The 21,802-nt window shown below is 40.7% G+C and overlaps 2 protein-coding genes across 2 annotated transcripts in view; both read right to left on the bottom strand.

Annotated features, from left to right (window-relative positions):
* Nucleotides 1-21,802, bottom strand: part of LOC145443696 (uncharacterized) — a 116,151-nt gene that overhangs the window by 74,053 nt on the left and 20,296 nt on the right. The window lies entirely within an intron of this gene.
* Nucleotides 1-21,802, bottom strand: part of LOC145443509 (uncharacterized) — a 61,023-nt gene that overhangs the window by 35,083 nt on the left and 4,138 nt on the right. Inside the window, exon 2 of the mRNA XM_080321469.1 lies at nucleotides 15,013-15,323. Coding sequence (XP_080177595.1) covers nucleotides 15,013-15,323 — 311 coding nt within the window. The remainder of the gene's footprint in view (nucleotides 1-15,012; nucleotides 15,324-21,802) is intronic.

The following is a 21,802-nucleotide window of genomic DNA, read 5'->3' as shown; positions in this document are numbered from 1 at the left end:
TTCATTCGATAAATCAGCTTTTTAGACTACCTCGAAAATCTAAGTTTTCATAGCAACTAGCGACCCGAGCCTCCCCATGTAAATGAATTCATTTTTTAATATCACAGTTGTATGCTGCGATTTTACGGTCATGTATGACATACAGAACGCGCACACCACAAGTCTATACACAACACAGCTCTACAAAACATGTATGACGCAAGCGATTTCAAATCATGGTGAATTAAATTCCTGTGTGTAGCAGTTGTACTACCGTAACTAATGTCTACTCAGATTGCAAAAACTATACTATTCCGTGCCCACAACGGAGCATATCCATATCGAAAAGTTTGACCATACAGCATTGATCATGTTCTAGCCAAGAATTCGTGGCTGTCTGTATATTTATCAGCGGAATGTGGGCCAAAACTTTACGTCTTCATGTGCCCCGACGCAGAAGTGGTTGGCCTCGAAATGAATGAGTCTCATAGGCTTGAACTCGTTCGTTGCTCATCCCTACCTACACTAGTTTGTCCCAACGGTCTTCGAACATGTCGTCCAGAGAACCAGTCAGGCAAATATCATCATGAATGATACTTTCTGCGTGTCTCGCTTATTGGCTACAGTACCCAACACAGTGACTTTGGATAGGTAAAAACTATCGCAGGATTTTTTGCAATGAATTTAACAAACATTACATACATATTAACTCAGGGGTGGGCAAACTTTTGAGCTCGCGGGCCGCATTCAACATCTGAATCCATTCGTGGGCCGCACTATATAAAATTGGGATTATAAACCAAAACGAAATATTGATATTTGATTATATAGCGACGACTTGGAAATAATATATGTGCTTATATAAAACAAGCCAAACAATGCTTTGATGATATCGTACAATCGTCAGAAACATATAGTGGCGAGATTTCATACGCTGGCGGACCTCAATAACCAATTTGTCAAAACTATAGAGATGAAAGACGGTTGGCCCGATTCTAAGAACAGGATTGAAATTTAAATCTGTCAGCAGTGATCTGCTCATAGATTTACTGATTTCACTTTCGGTTCAGTTCCAGGACACACAATGCTGACAGCATTATAAGTTTATAACCATGTCAGCTTCAAACACGCTTCTACTATGTGTAAATAAAATATAAATACCCCAATTCTACGCATACAGACAACGAATCTACCAAAGACACGCCCGAATCGTTTTATAAGCACATCACTGAAATAATTAAAAATGGAGTGGCCAATTTGAAATCCCCCTCGTGATCCAAATTATGTCAATCTCGTTGCAGCTATCCCGCTTTGATATCAAGTATTTACCTTAGATCGGTGGCTCTCAAACTTTTTAAGACAAGCCCTTCACCCCACCCCACCAGTACGATGGTGAAAGATTGCGCGCCCCCATGTCGTCATATCACAAAATGCAACCAGGATACTAGCAAACCTAACGGGTAGTCTGTTGGCATGGAAGGTTACGACTGTGCATGAGAGCTTTATTAAATATGCAATTCAGACTAAATACAGAGCAATAAGTATGCATTGGATGAAAATCACGCCTAGCGCGAAAGATTTTTTCAGTTGAGCTCAGCTTCGCGCCCCCTTCAGATGCTTTCACGCCCCCAAGGGGGGGAGGGTGACAGTCACCAGTTTGAGAATCACTGTCTTAGAATTATCATGGTGAAATATACTGAGAAAAAGTTAATCAAGTCCCTGCATTAATTCGATTTTTAGTACGCATTTCATTAATATTTTTAAAAAGTTTCTTTAGACTCTCGGGGGCCGCACAGAACGGTGTTGCGGGCCGCATGCGGCCTGCGGGCCGTAGTTTGCCCACCCCTGTATTAACTGATATCTTTGGCACCGAGTAGACCCGATATTATTCCCTTTTGCGGCCCATACTTCAACAAACTTTGAAGGGGTAAAAATTTCCGTTACAGTAACTTGCAACTATGAGTCTGAAATAATGGTGTTTACTACTATCCTCGTGCCTCGGGCTAATCGAACAGTTGTTACGAAAATATGAAGACTGTTCAGCGAAAGAAAGCAGAAAGTCGAGTTGACGTAATTTTTCCAGCCTGTCACAGGCTCAGACGGGCTGAGATACCGTATGCCTGCTACTACATCAGCTTCCAAACCAAGCTTTTGGCTACGTAATAATCATATGGCGAAAATATTAATTTACTACGACTTGTAAGACACGATTATAATCTAATTAGTGGCGCGTCGTAAGTTAAACAAGTTTTTACAATTCCGTGTCAAATACAACAGTTTTCACTGCTCTTGAATTTCCTATTAGGTTTATTTGAATTATTACACGTCAGAAAAATTAACAGTCATTCAAGATTTTCATTCGCACCATTGGCACCACCTTCGCACTCTGGCACCACACCTTGGGGGGCATCAAAATCGAGTGTATTGACGCTATGCAGATCCATCATAAGATCAATGATGGAATATGGTTCCGAAGCATACCTGCTTTCCCAAAAATACGTAATTGATGAAATACAGAAAATTCAGAATACTGCACTTCGCATTTGCTGCGGAGCAATGAAGAGCACGCTCTTGCATGCATTGCCACTTTCGAGTGTGGAGCCTCCCATTGTTGCGTCACTTGCAACTTTGCCTAAACTCGCGGTCTAGGATAGTGGCAAATGTGAATCAGCCTCACAGGAGTTGATAACCGGCTCGTGGCATGAAATATTTCCGGACAAACACTCATTCCGAACCTTCAACATGGTGACGGGACCGGATATGCTCGAAGGCCCTATCGTCCAAACCTACAAACAGTTCCGTTGCCACAATGGTCACGGCCGAAGACAGGCGTTGACTTACGCCTGGCTAAGTTAATATCGAAAGATGACCATCCCGATCTTGCGAAATATATCACCGAAGAATTCATACACGACCAATACGCGGAGAGCATCAGAATATATACTGATGGTTCGAAAACCTCATCAGGGTGTGGGGCTAGTTTCTTTGTGGATAATAGAGACGCATGTTCCAGTTTTACCCTTGACGGTCACTTATCAGTCCTCTCGACAGAATTGATAGCCATCCGGAATAGTCTGTATTGGGTTAAACGTAATGGTACGCCAGAAAGTCGGGTGGCTATTTTTGCAGACAGCCAGAGCAGCCTAATGGCGTTTCGAAACTGCTCTCCAGACAACGAAATCATCGCCGATATCCATATCCTAGGATCGGATATATGCACTACATATCGAACTGGTTCTGGCCCGGATCCCCGGCCATAAGTGCATCCGCGGTAACGTAAAAGCTGATGAAATCGCAAGGCGGGCAGCCGTGAAGCCTCCCACACGCGATGAAACCCTCCAACAAAAACTAACTGCGAAGGAAATGAAATCTCACATTGTCGGTAAATGTCGGAAAAGTGGATCGCTCACACGAATGCAAATGAAGACGACTCGCAATATAAAAATTGTTTGGAGTTATCAGGGACGTGAAACCAATCATGAATTTGTCTCGCAGAGAAGCCGGAATTCTAATTAGATTGCAGACTGGCCATTCTAGGCTGAACAGCCATCTCCACAGAACGAAATGTCACCAAAATGGCCTTTGTGATTTGTGCGGGATCGAAGAAAACACTTTCTCCTTCGCTGCCCTAAGTATGACCGTGCCAGGACGAATCTACAACAGACCGCAGAGAGGAATAAAGTATCATTAACGCCCAAGTCCCTGCTAACAGATGACCATACTATACGGCCAGTCATTGAATTCATGATAGCGAGTGGAAGGGCTATATGAAGAGTCATAACCATTGGTATAGGCGTGAATAATCGCTAGTTATCGTCCTGGGGCAAAAAGTCAAGTAGCTAAGCCCCCTCCCCCCTAATACCTACCTACCTACCACCTTCGTCATTGGCACAGTAATTATTTTCATTAGCACGAGTTCGAACCGTCACACTGGTTGAAAAGAACTAGCCTAGATTACGAAGCGATGCTCGTAGTTCTTGATATCAGAAACCTCGTAGGTAATTTCATATAGGTTCCATATTTCACGAGGCGATGCGATGCTAATGCGTTTTCGTTACTTGTACAATATCTCCAACTCACATTCTCTATGGACTTGTATGCCACGAATATGAGTAATTTTATGCATCAGACAAATTCATACAGAACAAAATCAGAATCTTTCTTGTAACGGACTAATGAAGAACTTAATACACAACGTCAATTACAATGACGGAGACAAATCGGTCATTTTATACATATTTCGCGTGAACCATAATGAAAATTCTGGACTTTCCCAGGAAACAACTCACAAACTTATTCATTTTTGTCTCATTCTGTCTTCTTTTGAAATGACAATATACTTGTAATTGGTAAACTGTGAATACCGAAAAGTAAGTCACAAAATACGACGAAGTAGAAGTAGACGTATAGCAGATAATTAGATTTAATCAGGATATGCACTGGGCGAAGAAGAAAGTACTTGAGTAGATCGTATAAAAGAATTACTTCGTTACTATCCATCTCTGAGGTGGATATCGAATGCCATTTTTCACAACACAACAGAAAACGAGCTAGCACAGTCCGTCATGACGAGGGTCACGAGTCACGATTTTTTGATGATTCGACTTGACTCGAGTCATTTTGTCAAAATACGTAAATGACTCGACTCGACTCGAGTCAATCTGCGTATTGGCTCGACTTGGATTCGAGTCATTGCGCATGACTCGAACCACGTCATATGACTCGAGACTCAGACGGCCAACACCGACACTTCATTGTAATTTCGAAAAACAGTAACCACCCTATTGGGATTACATCTATTGGTACTGGTACTTGAAAATGCAACCAGAAATTGTTAAAAGTGAGGAAAATTAATATATTATAAATGCGAACCATTCGATATCACCAAACAGGGTTATAAGAGTAGGTTTATTAGGACTTTAACTGGAAACCGAGCAGTCAACACAATGACTTGGACTCGGACTCGAGTCATAATACCACGACTCGGACTCGAACCTCTGCTCGATGACTTGGACTCTGACTTGACTCGGTAGTGAATTGAAAATGACTCGACTTGATTCGAGTCAAAACAATAAAAATGAGAATGACTTGTGACTCGGAGCTTTGTGACTTGGTTACAACCCTGGTCATGACTCACCCAAGCACGGCTGTTACATCTGATACCATAAACCTAATCGTCTGCACGAAATTTGATCGCGCGACAAAATTTAGTCAGCATCTCTGCTTATCAGCGATCTTATATGACGATTAGCCCGGACGTTGTAAACCAGTGGTCACCAACATGCAGCCCGCGTACCGCATTCATATTTCGTGGATCGCGACCTGTTGTTGTTGTTGTTGTTGTTGTTGTTGTTTGTTCAAAGAAAGCCATTTTCCTGTTCCCAACATCTCTATTCCACACTAGCTGATAAGGATTTTGAGATGGTAATATCTTGCGATGGAGGAATAATTTCTGATATGAATTGGCATATTGGCTTGACGTGCAATGACCCACCATTTCCAAAATCAAGACAGTTGCAAAACGACTACGGGCTCCCCAAGAGACCAAGCTTTACGTCGACACTTAATTTAATTAGGACGTGTTAGCGGCTGTTAATATGCAAATTGAATTTAGAAGACAAGTAATAAGTAATCACACTATAGGGATTTTGTCTATTGGTCCTGGTACTTAAAAATGCAACTAGAAACTGCAAAAGTAGAGAAAATTAGTACATTTCAAATTCAAACCATTCGATATCACCAAGCAGTATAAAAAGTGGATTTAACAGGACTTTAACTGGGAACTGAGCAGCCAGCACAATGACTAGGACCTTGACTCGAGACAAAACTATGAAAGCGAGATTGACTCGTGACTAGGAGCCTAGTTACTTGATCACAACCATGGTTGGTATACTGTTGAAGTTTACTTCGCGCTAGACGCGGTCCAATGCGAGTTGATTTCCGATTTTAATATAGTAGTTTCCTTTGTAATCCGCGCCACACAATGCGAAGAGGAAAATTATGCGCCCCATATAGGAATACCAATTTGCAATCGTTCTGTTCTCCTCACGAAGGAAATTTATTTCTGGAATGCTTACGTTTGGGCGAATCTAATATCATCCCACTATACCAGTGGTTCTCAACCTTTTTGACTTCGCGGCACACTTTGAAAATGAAGAATAGTTCGCGGCACACTAGCACAGTGGTTCTGAACTCTTTTGGCTTACGGCGCAGGCAAACTAACAGATTGCTTATAGCAGCAACCATATAGTTTTACAGAGTTGTCATGGTCACTGACGAAGTACTTCTACCTTTTTGGAACACTCAAATAGGCTTTTCTCTGCTTGAGTTTTCTTTTATCGCTGCGGACATCTCTAAAATACGTCTACGAATGATATCATTTGACATGGGAATCGTTTTCGATTCTTCCCAAACATTTTTTACAATTTTATTGCAGGTCGGAAGAAGAACTTTCTCCGCTTCTGTGTGAGGTTTTGAATTATCAGCCATTACCTCTGTTACCAAGAATACTAAAAAATAATGTCATCACTTCGGATTTTTTGTGCGCAGCCGCAGACCCGTGTCAGCACTGCGCGTCTGCGCACTTACACAGCTTGGAGGAACGTTGGTTACCACAAAACTGTCCCGCTGAGATCTCGTTTAAACTTCAGGTTTAGCTTAATTTCAACAGATTGGATTGACAATAAAGCCTGCCCATTACCGCATTGTCGATGTAATTAACCGTCGCATCGAAGAGTCCAATCACGATCGCCACTAACAAATACAGAGGCGTATAGAGGTGTATTATACATGGATGCCTAATAGGGATGGTGTGAACGTGAGGTTCACGTTCGCGTTCTGAGTGTGAACTTCAGAAATTTAGAGGTTCACGTTCACAGACGAACCTTAATAGGTTCTGCACTGTGAACCTTTTTCATATATTACAATTTTCACTTCATTATAACATCTTTGGTTGACATTTATTGCATTTCAACTGCGGGCCATTATATGCATGGCGCTTGTAGCACAAAAATCGTCACTAAACGAGCATGCACCGTGACAATCTCAAAAATTTTACTTGCTTTGTTAAAAAGTTTGCTCGGATATTTAGTGACTCTCTTCTGTGAGCTTGACCCCCAATCACACAACATCAATAGAGAAATACATTACATGTAGGTATAGTCAGCGAATGATACTTATTCAACTGATCAATGAAATTGATATCGTTGTCTGATGTAAAAAACCTAGCAGGCGTACGGGGTAAATATTGATTTCATATGTATCATAAAAACCAATCCGCGCTATTGAGCTGTTGGCTACTACTGTATAACTTGTTGATGGGGTAATGTCGGTAGCAAGTATAGAAACCCGTTTTACACTCTGCTCAATATCAACGTAGCAATACTCAGACGTCGAATACAGTGGCTGGGCGGTCTGGCCTAGATCGTTAAGGCGTAAGCTTATATTCCCTTACTTTCCTGTCGAAATTGTTGGCAAAGCGACTGAAGATATTGATTTTATAGGATTATTTTATCATTTGATTGCCCCAGTTGATGCATTTGGCGACGTTTAAAACGACAATATGTACTTAAGCATTGTGGCATTATGTGAGCCGAGTCGTCGCAATCGTGTACAATAATATAGGCTATCACTCCACTGAAATATAGGGTAGGAATTAGCAATATGACGTAATGAGGTTCACGTTCGCGTTCACACAGAGCCTTTCAAAAAGGTTCGCGTTCACGCGAACCTGAACCTTTCAGAGGTTCACACCATCCCTAATGCCTAACGCATTTCCACGCAGATCGTGTAATAGCATCTGTGAGGATAATATACCTCAATAGTGTTACTGGCACCCACCCGCAGTTCAATTGTAGTTCCAACAAACCGGGATAATAAACCTCAGCGGCGGGGAAATTTGTAACTGATATAATTGGATCAAATTTACTTCTCCATTTTCGAATTTGTCGCCTGCAACATAACGTGGCACCCTGAGCCTACATTTTACCTGCAGTGCAAGCACGCTACCTAACAATCTCAATATGAGTGACTATGTTGGAAATTCTAATTGGTAAACGTGAACATCACTTCCACATGAGTTCATTTCTCGATGGTGAGAATGCCTTCCTAGGTGTTGGGGATTTATGTACGCTCCTGCTCGTCCTTCAATCTTCAAAATCAGGGGCTCACAAAAAGTGGGCCGTGCTATGAGTTGGCATCTCAGGAATCAAAATAATAAGTAATATCGGTATGGTGTAAAATGATCATCGATGACGAAGACATGGCAAGAATACGACTACAAATAGAAACTGAAAAAGGTCATCAACCTGCGTCATGTCCCTGTTCGGCCTCCGGTTCTGATGGGGGTGACGAGTAAAAGGTGAACACTTCGGCCACACGTCAATATCACGGTCCAATTGCCCGAGTTTAGTTATCCCCGTCCTAAATGCTACTATGTGTGGGTAAACTAGCGTATCACGCCCATTGACGGTGCAGGCCCCAGTTTGATTCATGGCAGTACAGTAGCAAGTTACGAAGCGTCGCAGATTTATGAGATTCTCCGACCCTATACGTTGCTGTGCTCAGAGCGTCTTTACAATAAAAAGCCCAGAGAAAGACCCAATCCATGACCTAATGCAGGGTTAGCATACGTCATCCTTTTTCGGGTTTTTGAAAATGTCCTCCGAGGATGCCTAAATGTCCTCCTTTTTGAGATTTTGTCCTCTTGTTTGAGAATTTTCGTTAAACATAGGGCAAAATGCGACCGAGATACCATAAAATAGCACTGAACTAACACTCAGGCGGGTATTTCGGGAGATGAGCGAAAGTTGACTTTTTTCTTTAGTCAACCGACCACGAAGTGGAAAACATTTACCGTTTTTTCAGGATTTTCCACCGGTATTCTAAGTTAAGAAATTTTGAAAAAGTGTCCTCTTATCCCGACTCCAGAATATGGTAACCCTACCTAATGGGGATGCCGGATTGAGATACAAGATTGAGATATCGTAACTACGGTCGCCTTGTCAACCTTATATCTGTTCAATGCATCGGATTGTGCATCGCGTGTCTTGATCGGGCAAATTCAATAAAAAAACCAACAATGACACACTCAAAATTTGGATTTTTGTTATACTTTGACATAGTTTACCACATTTTGCTCGCGGCACACCTGAGCAGTCCAATTGGCCGCGGCCGCGTGCCGCGGCACACCAGTTGAGACCCACTGCACTATACCAACAATCCCGACGACAAGTCGATAAATAACAGGATGCAATGAAGAGGACTAATAACAATTGGCTCACCCAAAGATGCAGCACAGAAATTATCACTTTCCTAAATTTTCGAAGACAACCAAGCATCTACTGTACCGGTTAATCTGCTCACATGGGCTAAGATAGAATAACTATTTGATAATAATATGTGAAATTCCACTAATATTAATGACGAAATTGACTCATGATTATGCAAAATAACTTCAATAAAATATATATATTTTTTGTGGTAGCTACGCTCGTTGCCCATGTTAGAGAGCATAGCGTTCTACTGACGTAGATATATCCAAACGTGGTTGTTAAACAGCGTTGTTTATTTTTATCTCGATATTGAAGTCATGCAGCCCGGGGCCTCCACGAATTTTGTGAAGTGGCCGGCGACACCTGATGTAAAACATGGATTAATCTAACTCTTGAGTTTCGACGGATATCTATGTTGTTACTCTCTATGTGGCCTCTTTCAATGTCACTCAGAGGTGTCAAACTCAAATTGTTCGTTGCTCGTGAGCCGGATCAGCCAACTGATTCCAAAATGTTACCGCGTGCCCTTGCTTTTCACTTGAATGCTTGATTATCAAGCATATATACACGGCTGACGATATAAGTTCGCATATTTCTCTGCACGCTTTGCTTTAGTCGCAATCAGGCGTTAGCCCTACGTACGCGTCATGAGGAATACAAGATATGTAATTTTAAATGTGGACGTGGAAATTAAGTCATTATTAATAAATCGCCAGTCGGGTTTCCCTTACGCCCGGGGTCTCATTGGTTCGGAAGTGACACATCAGTGCGACCGTAGATGTTTCAATTATATATTTGTGTAACAAATGAATTTTCCATGTAAACTGCATATATTGGTACCGACTCCCCAATGGCGTCATCGCTTCTGTGAATAGCTACTTTTCAGTCAATCTTTTTCATAAAACTCTGAACCCAGTGTGCATATCTTGCCTTCTCGAAATTGGGTGTCAATGTCAACGGCTTGAGTGGCAACTAGAGTCAGTAGAGTGAAACCACAACTCTGTAGTCCGGCAGTTGTAATTTGGCCTATGAACATGAAAATGCTCGACATTTGCTGTCTTGAGGAAATCTTTTACGGATGTATTTCCTGCAAAATAAATCTCATCATTTGCTACAAATGTGCTGGATGATATAAGATTCTTTCACTCAACTCAGAATTGCTTAGCGGGCTGGATGGAATCGTCTGGTGGATCGGCGGCTTGCGGGCCGAATGTTTGACAGCCCTGATGTAACTGAATATGACTTGTCATGAGTGATGAATAATCCGGTAGCATCAAAGCAGTGTTGGGGTCAAGTCACTACTTTCGAGTCACGAGTCATCTCGAGTCATTACATATTTTGACTCGAGTCAAGTCAAGTCAATCGAATTTCGAAGGTGACTCTCCAATCAAGTCGAGTCACAGCTTTTTTAGGGTTGTTGTTGTTGTTGAGTATGATTTGATTGGCGATTTTAACTTAATGGTTTATGTCCCCATATTTCCGATAATTGTTCATCAAGTAGATCAGGGCTTCTCAACTACCCTTGTATAACGGCCCGCATTTTAATACCAGAAGACACTGCGGGCCGCAGAACAATATAAACATGTATTTGTGGGCGAATGTTAAATTTAGGCCACTGCAGCCTATTTGCCAGTCGTATACGGGCATTTAGCACGTTTATGTGCATTATAATGGACAGCGTTCGCTGTGTGACGATGTATCTTCTAGCGACACAAGTTAATCCATTCATGGAGCGTGCATTGCATTCGTTGCTATGTTGGTATTTGCAACTTCAAACCATTCCACCAGAGAACCGAACTCTCTGTTTCAATGCGTGAGCGAGCAAGTATAAAATTACGGTAACTTTTGCGTTACGGAGGCCATTAGCACATTGAGCCGTGAGTGATATGAGAAGAAGTCTGGTGTTCCGGGCCATTTCCAAGCAACCATTCTCCTTTCCTTCGATTCCTGGGGGCCTGCGGCAATAGCTACAGAAGTCAACTTTGTCAAGTTGATATTTTTCGCTGGTACCATCCCCACGTTTGCCCGTCCAGCATTTCCTCTACATGTCCATTGTCCACTCTGATAAATTTCAATCAGATAATTAGTTATGCAATGTCGGTGGATTCGACGAAGGCTGATTTAAAGTAGTCTACGCGGCAACTGTGTTAGGCACACCCCTCTTCTTGATAGGGAAAAAATTCGTGCCCCCTTATCGTTATATCACAAAATGCAACCAGAATGCTAGCAATACCAACGGCTAGTTTGGTGGCATGGAAGGTTATGGCTGTTGATGAGAGAATTCTCAAATATGAAATTCGGACTATATACACAGAGCAATATTCAAAACCTGGAGATAAAATGCGCGCAGCGCAAATTTTTTTAGTTGACCGCAGCTTTGCGCCCCCTTAAGATGCTTTCAGACCCCATGGGGGCGCGCCCCCTGTTTGAGAACCACTGCTTTCAATAATGAGTAATGAAACGATACAGAGACGGTGCAATAAAGGAGCTGAGTATCTAAATCAATTTGTAACAATACCGTGTCAGTAGTAATTGCGTTTATAAAGAAAGATGTCACGGGCCGCAAAATGAACGTCTGCGGGCCGCGGGTTGAGAACCCCTGAAGTAGAATATTGCATTCGTGGATAGATTGAAATCTATGGCATCCTTGAAGAGACGTGCGTCAGTAAGTAGGACTTCCAATTATATTGGTACTTTGAGGTTCGAGCATTTTACGTAGTGTGTGTGTGTGTGTGCATTTGAACAATTATTAGGGCTTATTGCCGATAAGGTCATTTGCGCCCGATCTTGAATATTGATAGGCTACGTCTTCTAGTTCATTAACCCATTCGCAATTTGGAGAATCTGACAAACCAATTCTGTTGAGATGTGCTCTTAATCCACAATGCCCGGTTTATAGGCGGAATAGAATTGACTGGCTTTTCTTCGGCATTTCACAGAAGCTAACAGCTGAATAAAAATAGGCAACAAACTTTTTGAAATGTTCTGCAGTTTTGGAACCTGCAAATCTCGAGCTCCACTCTGCATACACATGTTTTCGTATGATTTCCTTCGAATTCAGGCTTGGCTCTTCTTCTTCTAGGACAGGCGAGTCGGCAACCGCTTTCTCTAGGACATCTGCTTTCTCGTTCGCGTGAATTCCGCAATATCCACGAATCCATACCAATAAGACACCGTACGACACTGATTCCTCTTTCTTTCAATGCGTGGATGCCTTGCAGAATCTTTCCGATAAGGCAATGAGACTTCACCTCCATTTCTTGAATCGCTTGAAGGGCACTCTACCAATCAACAATTATTATAATGTCCTAGTGCACATTTCCATTCTCCCACTCTATTGCCAGTGGAATTCCGACAAACTTGGCGGTAAATGACGACTAGTTCTTGCCTGACGATTTTGCTCCGTATATGCCTTTGGAGATAGTAATTCCATTACATCACTAATAATTTTTAATCCTCTCTTAGCCCCCGTTGGTAAGATTGACCTGTAGAGCTGAGGGCACGTAATTCATAAATCTAACATCTGCTATGTTGTTATAATTACTTCATTGTATGTTGTTAATTCGTGACCTACGGTTTGTTATAATCAAAAGATGTAATAGTCATCCAAACGTAGCAGAATAACAGAAAAACTTTCGTGTGACGCACAGACAAATTATCATGTCCTTATACCTCTGTGGGTGCCCCGGGTGGCATTTGTTATTTTTTAATTATAAATCCCACGAAAATACTCTTTAATGTATATTGGTTTGAGTAATAGCATTGAGCAATGTTCCCTCTAATTTTTCAAGAGTCTGCGCAAACACGCCAACTCACTGCGCAGGCCCTCGGACAACAGTGCGCAACCACTCTCCAATCGGGTGATAAAACTAACTACTGGGTGGCTTCGCCCCCCAGACCACCTAGGGTTCTAGGCTTTTTTCCGGTACTTATCATCTATATTGGGTGCCCAATTGGTAATAGCGTCCATAAACGCGCGAAGCGCGAAAAAAGTATATAATTCATGATTGCATATAGGCCAATATGATCGGGAACTTCCTATATATTGCTATCAATAATGCTCACATAATCAGATTTACCGGTAGAGCTGATCCAGTGAGGTGTGTTGGAATAGATTGGCCCTTTAAATAATAATAAAACATCTTCTGGCGTACCCGTTGATATAATGACTTCGTTACATGATGCTATTTCCTGACCCCCTATCTGCTGTGTCAAAAGATATTGAAATCGCCAAAACGTACTAAAGTAAAAGACGTACACGATTTCAAATTGGTATTTCTTAACTGGAAAATTATGTTCACTCGATATGGCATTTGTCTTGTTGCGGGACTCGGATCGTCAGGACAGGAACATTCGGCGCCAGCCATTTAGGTACCTATGGACATGGACAACTACACAGACATTTGTATTAATTGTATATATCGAAGTTTTTTGTCAGCACCGGGGCAGTCTTTTCGCCCAAGGTTTTCTCGCTGCTGATCGTTCTGGCGCACTTCTTGGAGTCGCATGTTACATAGCCTTTAACTTCATATATCTTGGCGCGTCATGGTGCGGTAATGGCCGACGCCCAACTGCCCATTTTTATAAATCATGCGTAATTTTTGTTGGGAAAGGGAACCGAACAATCAGATATCTGACAATAATAAAACGAGCGTTGCGCGAAAAAAAATCCTGAAAAATTTCAAAAAATACACCATGATTTATGTTAATTCTCGAAATAATTTTGGACCCCCTTTGAGCTCGGCCCCTCCAATTGGGTGGTTTGGGGTGCGAAAGTTACGGTCCTGAGTAAATCTTACCCAATGTTCATGCCACGCGGAGAAGACTATTCGTTAGTTTCTCGCAGATTAACTTCGAGCTAGCCCATTGTTACTTATAACTTTGTTAAACCGTCTTATTTCGCCATTCCCAGAAAATAATGCGCTATTGAAATGATATCAGTATCACTCACACGTACGAGGCCATACTAAAAAAATATCTTCCGTGAGTCCCACGTGATTGTGAATTCTCATTTCTTCACGGAGCGCAATAGTTACCTTTGCGGGGCGCACTTGTACCTCGGTTCCAGACTTCCGTGATAACACTATTTGGCCCTGGCAATGTTCTATCTTAATTTTCACTAATCTGCGCGCCTGCGTGGTCCATTGGACAACAGTGCGCAACAACTATAAAAAAACATCATTTCTAATTTCTTCTGCGCAGCGCAGATTTTCTGTGCGCAGAGACCGTTTCAACACTGCGCATTTGCGCACGTGCGCAGCTTAGAGGGAACGTTGGTATTGAGTCCCCTACGAGACAGGTTGAAGTGAGGTAGTCGGACTTGGCAAGAATGCAAATTGTTGGGTGCGATAAAGTTTTCCCATAAAGCTGGGCAATGGGTACAATATGACGTAACAAGCATATGAGGCATCATTTATAAATAAAGTTATTATCTCATTAGGCCTTTTCATCGCAATCCTCATATTCTGTTCCAATATACCTTCTAAGATTAGTTGTAAGAAGCAAAATAAATGTAATCGTTAGTAGGCGATTACTTTTCCAATGTAATCGTAATCGTGATCGACTACTTTCTGATTTTGCTGTAATCGTGATCGCGAGATTCAGAAGTATTCGTAATCGCAATCGATTACATTCATGACGTAATCACCCCATGTCTGGTAGGCACCGCATTGAAAAATGCACTGGGTATGAATTTGATGAATTTAGAAAACCTTCTTCTAGTGTTTTCCTACAGAAGCTATGATTTATTAAAGTGACTCACGTGAATTCGATTATCCATGCACTTTGCAATAATGCCCAAAAGCTCGCCGTTGATTTTGCAGTGGGTTAAATTCAACGAATCAAGGGTTTCATTCCTTGCTGCAAGCGATCCAATGATATTAGCTTCAACGCGACTCAATGAGATCTTAGATGCGTTGATGACGGAATGGTGTTTCATGAGAATGTCGTCGTCTGATTCGTAGATTGCTGTATAGATTTCCATACGAACGTCTGCGAATCCATTATTGTACTTTTCGAGTTGCGAACGAATCGATCGTGCGAGAGCATCTTGCTTCTTGGTTTGATCTGGGACTGTGGCGCAACAAGCAATATCGTTGAAATTGTCTTGTCTTACCATAGTGGCCTAGGTGGTGTGGCTACAGCGAGAATGAACGGCTCGCTGCATTTGGTTTACGTCGTACTTTCCATTTGACCAAGGGCAACTTTACGGCCATTATTGACCGGCTTGCCTGGCGCTAAATTCGTAAAAACGGGTATCAATGGAGAGCTCATTCTTAACTGATTGCGAAAACATAAAATTTATTCTGCTCATGGCCCTGGGACCCCCCCCCCAAAAAAAAAAAAAATGAGCCTCGAATTTTGCATCGACTTTAGCAATGTGACACAATAACTCTATCTGGGGAAACTAGAGTTGAGCTAAGAAGAAAGAGCCAGACAGATTAACATTCTCGATTACGGTGCAAATTTCGAGTGTTATTTGGAGGGGTTCCAGGACCATGAGCAGAATAAAATTTATTCTTGCAATCAGTACACCAGTGGCTCTCCGTTGATACCTATTTTATCGACTTTAGCTCTCGACAAGCTGGTAAAAAATTGCCGTATAGTCGCCTTTAATCAAATGGAAAGTATGACGTAACCCAAATGCAGCGAGCCGTTCAGTCTCGCTGTATTCACACCATATAGGAAACTATGGTATTACGATACGTAGCTATTTCAATATTTACAGTTAACTGGAACGAAATTCTGATGAGCAGGGCGATTATTTTTAATATGACGAAATAATTCAAAAATTTATCACAATTGTAGCGTCCGGTAAACTTTGTAAAAAAAAATGCAACCTGCATGTCGTTTGTATTGTAGATGTTTGTACAGTCGGTAATCCTATCATTTCACATTTTACAGTTTGTATAGACTGATGTGCTCAACGTAGCGCAATATCCTAATGCAGGCAAGACTGCGTAGGCATTGGTTCCTATATCAAGAAGTGGATGATGGCAAAATGTGACGAAGAAAACCTTGTCAGAGTGAAGCAACACGGTTTGATCCCAGCAGTGTATGCATAACCTCAGTGTTACCAGCTAACACAGCTGTTGAACGTTTGTTCTCCATTCGTGACAAGTTACTCAGTAAGGACAGACACTTTCTACCCGAGAATGTAGGAAAGTATATTTCATTGTACTGCAACAAATTTTAATTATTTATACTGTAATACGTGATTAGCTGTATTGCAATTATTCATAGGTATAGATTTTGTTAAAATATTGTTTTTTCATGTAAAATTTGTCAGTTTTTGTGTCAAATAAGTTATTTAAGGCCAAACCACTTCGTAAGGACAGACATTTCCAACAAGAAATAAAGATAAGTAGTACAATTCTAACAATATGTGTGTAACCAGGTTTAAAACATGTTTCGTGTGGCCAGCTAAATTGTGTGTATTGGTGGTCATCTGTCCTCGAGTTGTTCTTTGTAGTATTCATCAGGTTTGTCGATTACAATTGTGATATATAACAGGCCGATATTCGTCGTTTTTGATTCCGTAACTGCCGGCCTGTAGCGGGGCCCAAATCTAGGCCTTTTGGAATGACGAGGAAGTGCACAGACACAAAAAGGATGTTTAGTATAACCGGTTTCTGACCCAAGAACTATTAAATTAATTTTTTAGTCTCCACATATCCGGATCTGACGGCATTGTGAATTATTTTACGGATACAGTTGAACTTGTACTGAGTTTCAAGTTCTGGCGTGCCAATAACCTGACTCGGGTACGCTGATTTCGCAACCAGAATTGCGGAGCGGTGGGAGAGAAGAATTGTTACTACATCCAGTTTGTATTTACTAATGCACGACGCCGAGTAAAAGTCATCGACGTCGGTGAGGTTTGAGGAAGTTCCAATTTCGCAAATATCACGGAGTTACGACAATAGGGTCGATTATGTTGTCCGTTGTTTACGCGGGACACTGCGGCATTGTATTCCATTGTTTTATTACCTAATTACAGACAGATCACAATTCAGGCGATATATGCTGACAAACACATCAAAGGCATGCGGTTACTGGTTAACGTTAACATATTTCAGAGAGTTGCAATTATGAGGTTTTGCAATGTTGAAATATTACTGAATTATACTTGTTCTTATCATAGTTGAACGAGAGCGACCATATTTAGAAGTCTAAACAGTATGAGTGCGAGTTACGGTGTTGTGAAAATGATGGTGGAAATTACATGAAAGCAACACCCCTAATAAACCCAAAAGCACTGTTTTGCATTGTGCCAAATACCGGAAGTACGCAGGTAACGTTTCGTGCACTTTGTGTGATGAGTCATCAGAGCATGATCGAGAGACTGGTGTTACTTCCCATTTATTGAGCTACATGCAGCTTTATTGCAAAGCTGCAAGACAGGAAACTCAGAAAGGACAGAGGAACATCACAGTAGTTCTAGCAGCGGCAACCAAAAATAAATTATTGGACGCATCTATAACGTATATTGTTAAGGATGTTCGTCCCTTATCAGCTATAGAACGTGGCAGCATTGAAGAACTGGCCATTGTTCTCATTCGCTCATTGAGATTGGTGTCAAGCATTCTCAGGTGGCAAAAACAGATATTTTGCCATCGAGATGCACTGTTAATAGGCATACTTGCAATGAAAGTGATGAAGGCATAGTTGAACTGAAGGAGAATTTGAAGTAGCAATAACTATAGCGATTTTTTTACTTGTGAAAAATAGTCAAAATGATGTCAAAATCGTAGCGTTAGGTCAAAAATGTCAAAATTGTTTCCGAAGTCCAAATATTTTTGCAACCTGCATTTCGTTTGTATCGGAGATTTTACACTGTCGGTGAACTTATTATTTCACATTTTGCAGATTGTTGTCTACTTTATAGGCGTACCGTTGTAGTCAGCCCATTGTCTGCTCGTTGTGAATCATAAACATTCAAATGAAACAAATAGGTTTACATGGTGTTATGCGCATTGCTCAACGCACCGCAATATCATTACTGAAGCAAGACTGCGTGGACATTGCATGAGTATTATATCAAGTAGCGCATGATGAAAAATTGTGAGGTAGACAACATTGTCATAATGAAGCAACACGTTGTGTCGCCAACAGTGTACGCACAAATTCAGCGTTGTCAGCTATCTGCTGCTGCTGTTGAACGTTCTTTCTTCAATCTTGACAATCTACTTAGTAAGGACAGGTGTTTAAATACTTGAATTCTTCATAAAGCCAGATTTCGTAAAAACAATTTTTTTCATGTAAAAAGTTGTCATTTGTTGAGTCAAAAAAGTTTTTTCAGGTCAAACTACTTCGAAATGACGGACAGTTGCAACCAGAAATAAATATAAGTAGAACAATTCTAACACTATGTGGTAAAACACATAACTCACAAATAACATGCATAAGTTAGGTCAAATCTGGTCAAAATTAAGATTTTAATGGTCACTAACTGCCAAAATGTTGATTTTTTTATTCAAAATATTCTGTTTTTCAAGTCAAGAAAAAAATGGACTTTGTAATAACCACTGACGTATGGACGGACTTGACAAGTCCTAGCTTCCTCGCTCAACCAAGTGATTCCCAACCGCGGCTCTCAGAGTGGTATGCGGCTCCAAGGTAGCCTTCTTTCGGCTCTGATTGACCTATAAGTATGCCACAAGAATGCGTGGACATTGGTTCTTATATCAAGAAGCACACGATGAATGATTGTGATGCAGGGTGTAGAGCACATTGTCGGAACGAAGCAACACGGTATGTCACCAGCACTGTAGGCTACCCACAATTTCAGAGTTGGCAACCAACAACTGATGCTGGTAAACGTTCTTATTCCATGTTTGACAAGCTACTTAGTAACGGCAGACACTTTCCACCCGAGAATATAGAAAAGTATTTTCGTTGTACTACAATTTCTTTTTAAATTATTTCTACCATATTGCGTGATGTAACACTACAGAAATTCTCCATAGCTTCAGATTTCGGTAAAACTTGGGTTTTTCAATGTAACAATTTGTCAGCGTTGAAGTCAATTTTTTTTTTCTGGCTGATGTACTCCGTAGGACGGACAGTCCCTGCAAGAAATAAAGATAAGTAGTACTATTCCAACATGATGTGGGAAGACGCCTAATTTACAAACAAGGGGGTCTAAATAATGTCAAATTTAGGTTTTTCAGCTCGAACAATATCAGTATTTATACTTTTAGGTCAACATCTTTCGGTTGTTAGTACAAAAATCGCCTTTTTCAGTAACAAGCAGCTGTCATTGACACCCAATCCCAAGAGTGAAAAAGTGCACACTGAGCACAGATTGTTATGGAGAAATGGACCAAAATATACTTATTTGCAGAGTGAAAACGCCAGTTAGAAACCGGTGTACCGGTTTATCACGCAAATATATATCCGTGGGCGCACTTCATTTTCGCTTATGACGTAACAGCTCCTCGACTCCTTGAAAAACCGGAATCGCGATTTATTACACTGGTCAACAAAATTATTTTTTAGGCAGAACATCTGAGAGCCGTTTCTGGGGTTTTTGAGGTTACTGATTACGAATATCACATTCGTTTTGCCAGATTGGCTCTCTGGCAGAAGATATTTATACCCCTAAAAATGCCCAAAATCACCATATTTACCCTTAAATATATCAATTGGTAGGAAGAAAATCAAGTTTTTTCTAATTTCATACTACGCATGAATGACTAATTGACTATAAGGAACCCTCATGTCATTCTCAGTCATTCTATCAATATTAACATGGTATGATATGAAATATTTGTTTGTCCAAAAAGCAGTTTGTCAAGCCTAAAAATTGTACTTTTGCACAACGGAAATTCATATTCTCCTGTATCAATTGGTCATTCTACCAAAATTAAAGAGGAGTATAGAACTATAAAATTTGTCCTTGAAAGGTCTAACTACAATACTCATATGTGTCTCATTTCTTTTGACTGGTAGATGGATAATTTTCCACTGATTTAACAAAGTGGGTATACCTAGTATACCGATGAAAGATTCCAATTTCACATTAGGAAGGAGTTGACAACATGTAAGTTCCCCTAATATGTAGTAAATAAAACTTTTTAGATGATCACAATGCACCCAGCTACAAACAGTTGGTCCGAAAATTCTTATCTGCATATCGAAAACTTGTAACAAACATGAGCATAAAAGTTCACTTCCTGTTCAGTCATCTTGATATATTTCCCGATCATCTTGTTGATTAGCAAAGGGAGATGTTCTACCAAGACATCAGAACAACAAAAGAAAGATATCAGGGCAGATGAGATGTACAATATTGAACATATTATGTCAGACCATTGCAGGAACCTTTCGAGAAATTGCACTAAATAGCTTACAGGCGAAAATAGTACAAAAAACAATTTCAATTTAAAAGATATCAATAATCTTGTATTCCAACTGATTATTTCAAATTTACTATAGGTGGTTGACGTAGAACTGATTGAATTAATGCCACGTTATTTGAGCATCTAGGTAAATAGTTATATACAAGACTGGAGTTTATTTATGTACATGATATCTGTGAAAGTCTGTAACTATGATTAATCTTTTACCACTAAATATAGTGCTGTTGCTGTATTTTGATTTAAAATAGTCTTCTGTGTGTAAAAATAACAAGTAGATTGAATTTCTAAACTTTATAGTACGACTAAGTCGATTTTTCTATCTAGTCATTACCGCCAAAATGAGAGGATTCGATCAAAATAGCTCCATGGGTTATCTTCACAACAAGAGCCAATTTGAAAAAATCAAGGTCATATTCGGAATCAGTGCTCTTCAGAACCCCCAAAACCACTCTACTTTGTCAGCCTAAAAATATGTATTGACCAGTGTTATTGATGAACTAAAGTGCCAGCTCTGCGTTTATATACACAGCTCTATTGCCTGATTGCGACAAAAAACATAGCAATCATAGCAATATGCCAACGTACATCGTCGTTAAAGTTACTGTTTTAGCAGTTTATATAACTGTATTCAATCGACCAATCATCGGCATTCCACGAATTCCATTGCATCGATAGAATAGGGCTCTATAATTTGGAGCAATTTGACTATTCTGACCTGCGATCAATTCTAAGGTTTGAATCCGGCCGCCGACCAACTTGAGTTTGACATACCTACGTCAACACTAAACATTCATGATTCACGTATATATCGTTATCTTTCAGGGCCAAATAATAGTATGGACACGAGATCATCTTTGTTTCCGTTTACTTTCGCGAGCAATTTCACTTTTTCTGCTCAACTCGTCTGTACCAACCTGTTCTACTAGACCAGTGTTTCCCAACCGGTGGTACGCGTATCACTAGTGGTACGCGAAGGTCTTCCAGGTGATACGCGAGTAGATTCTGTTTTTTTTTTCGACCGAGGAAGTTATTAGTTCAGGTGAGGTTGATTTTGAAATTTTTCAAGTTTTTAGACTAGCGGTGAAAAAACAATTCTATGCATTTCATCAAACCGGGCTGATAATGCTGTTAGTTTAATAGAATTTGGTATTACCAGGGCGATTTTTTTTTGACAAAATTGAAGCATTA

This window comes from Botryllus schlosseri, chromosome 1 (genome assembly GCF_051294905.1).
Source record: "Botryllus schlosseri isolate E-star chromosome 1, Bs_hap1, whole genome shotgun sequence".
Classification (NCBI taxonomy): Eukaryota; Metazoa; Chordata; class Ascidiacea; order Stolidobranchia; family Styelidae; genus Botryllus; species Botryllus schlosseri.
Note: the sequence above shows the minus strand (reverse complement) of the source record. Positions and strands in the feature narration are given on the sequence as shown.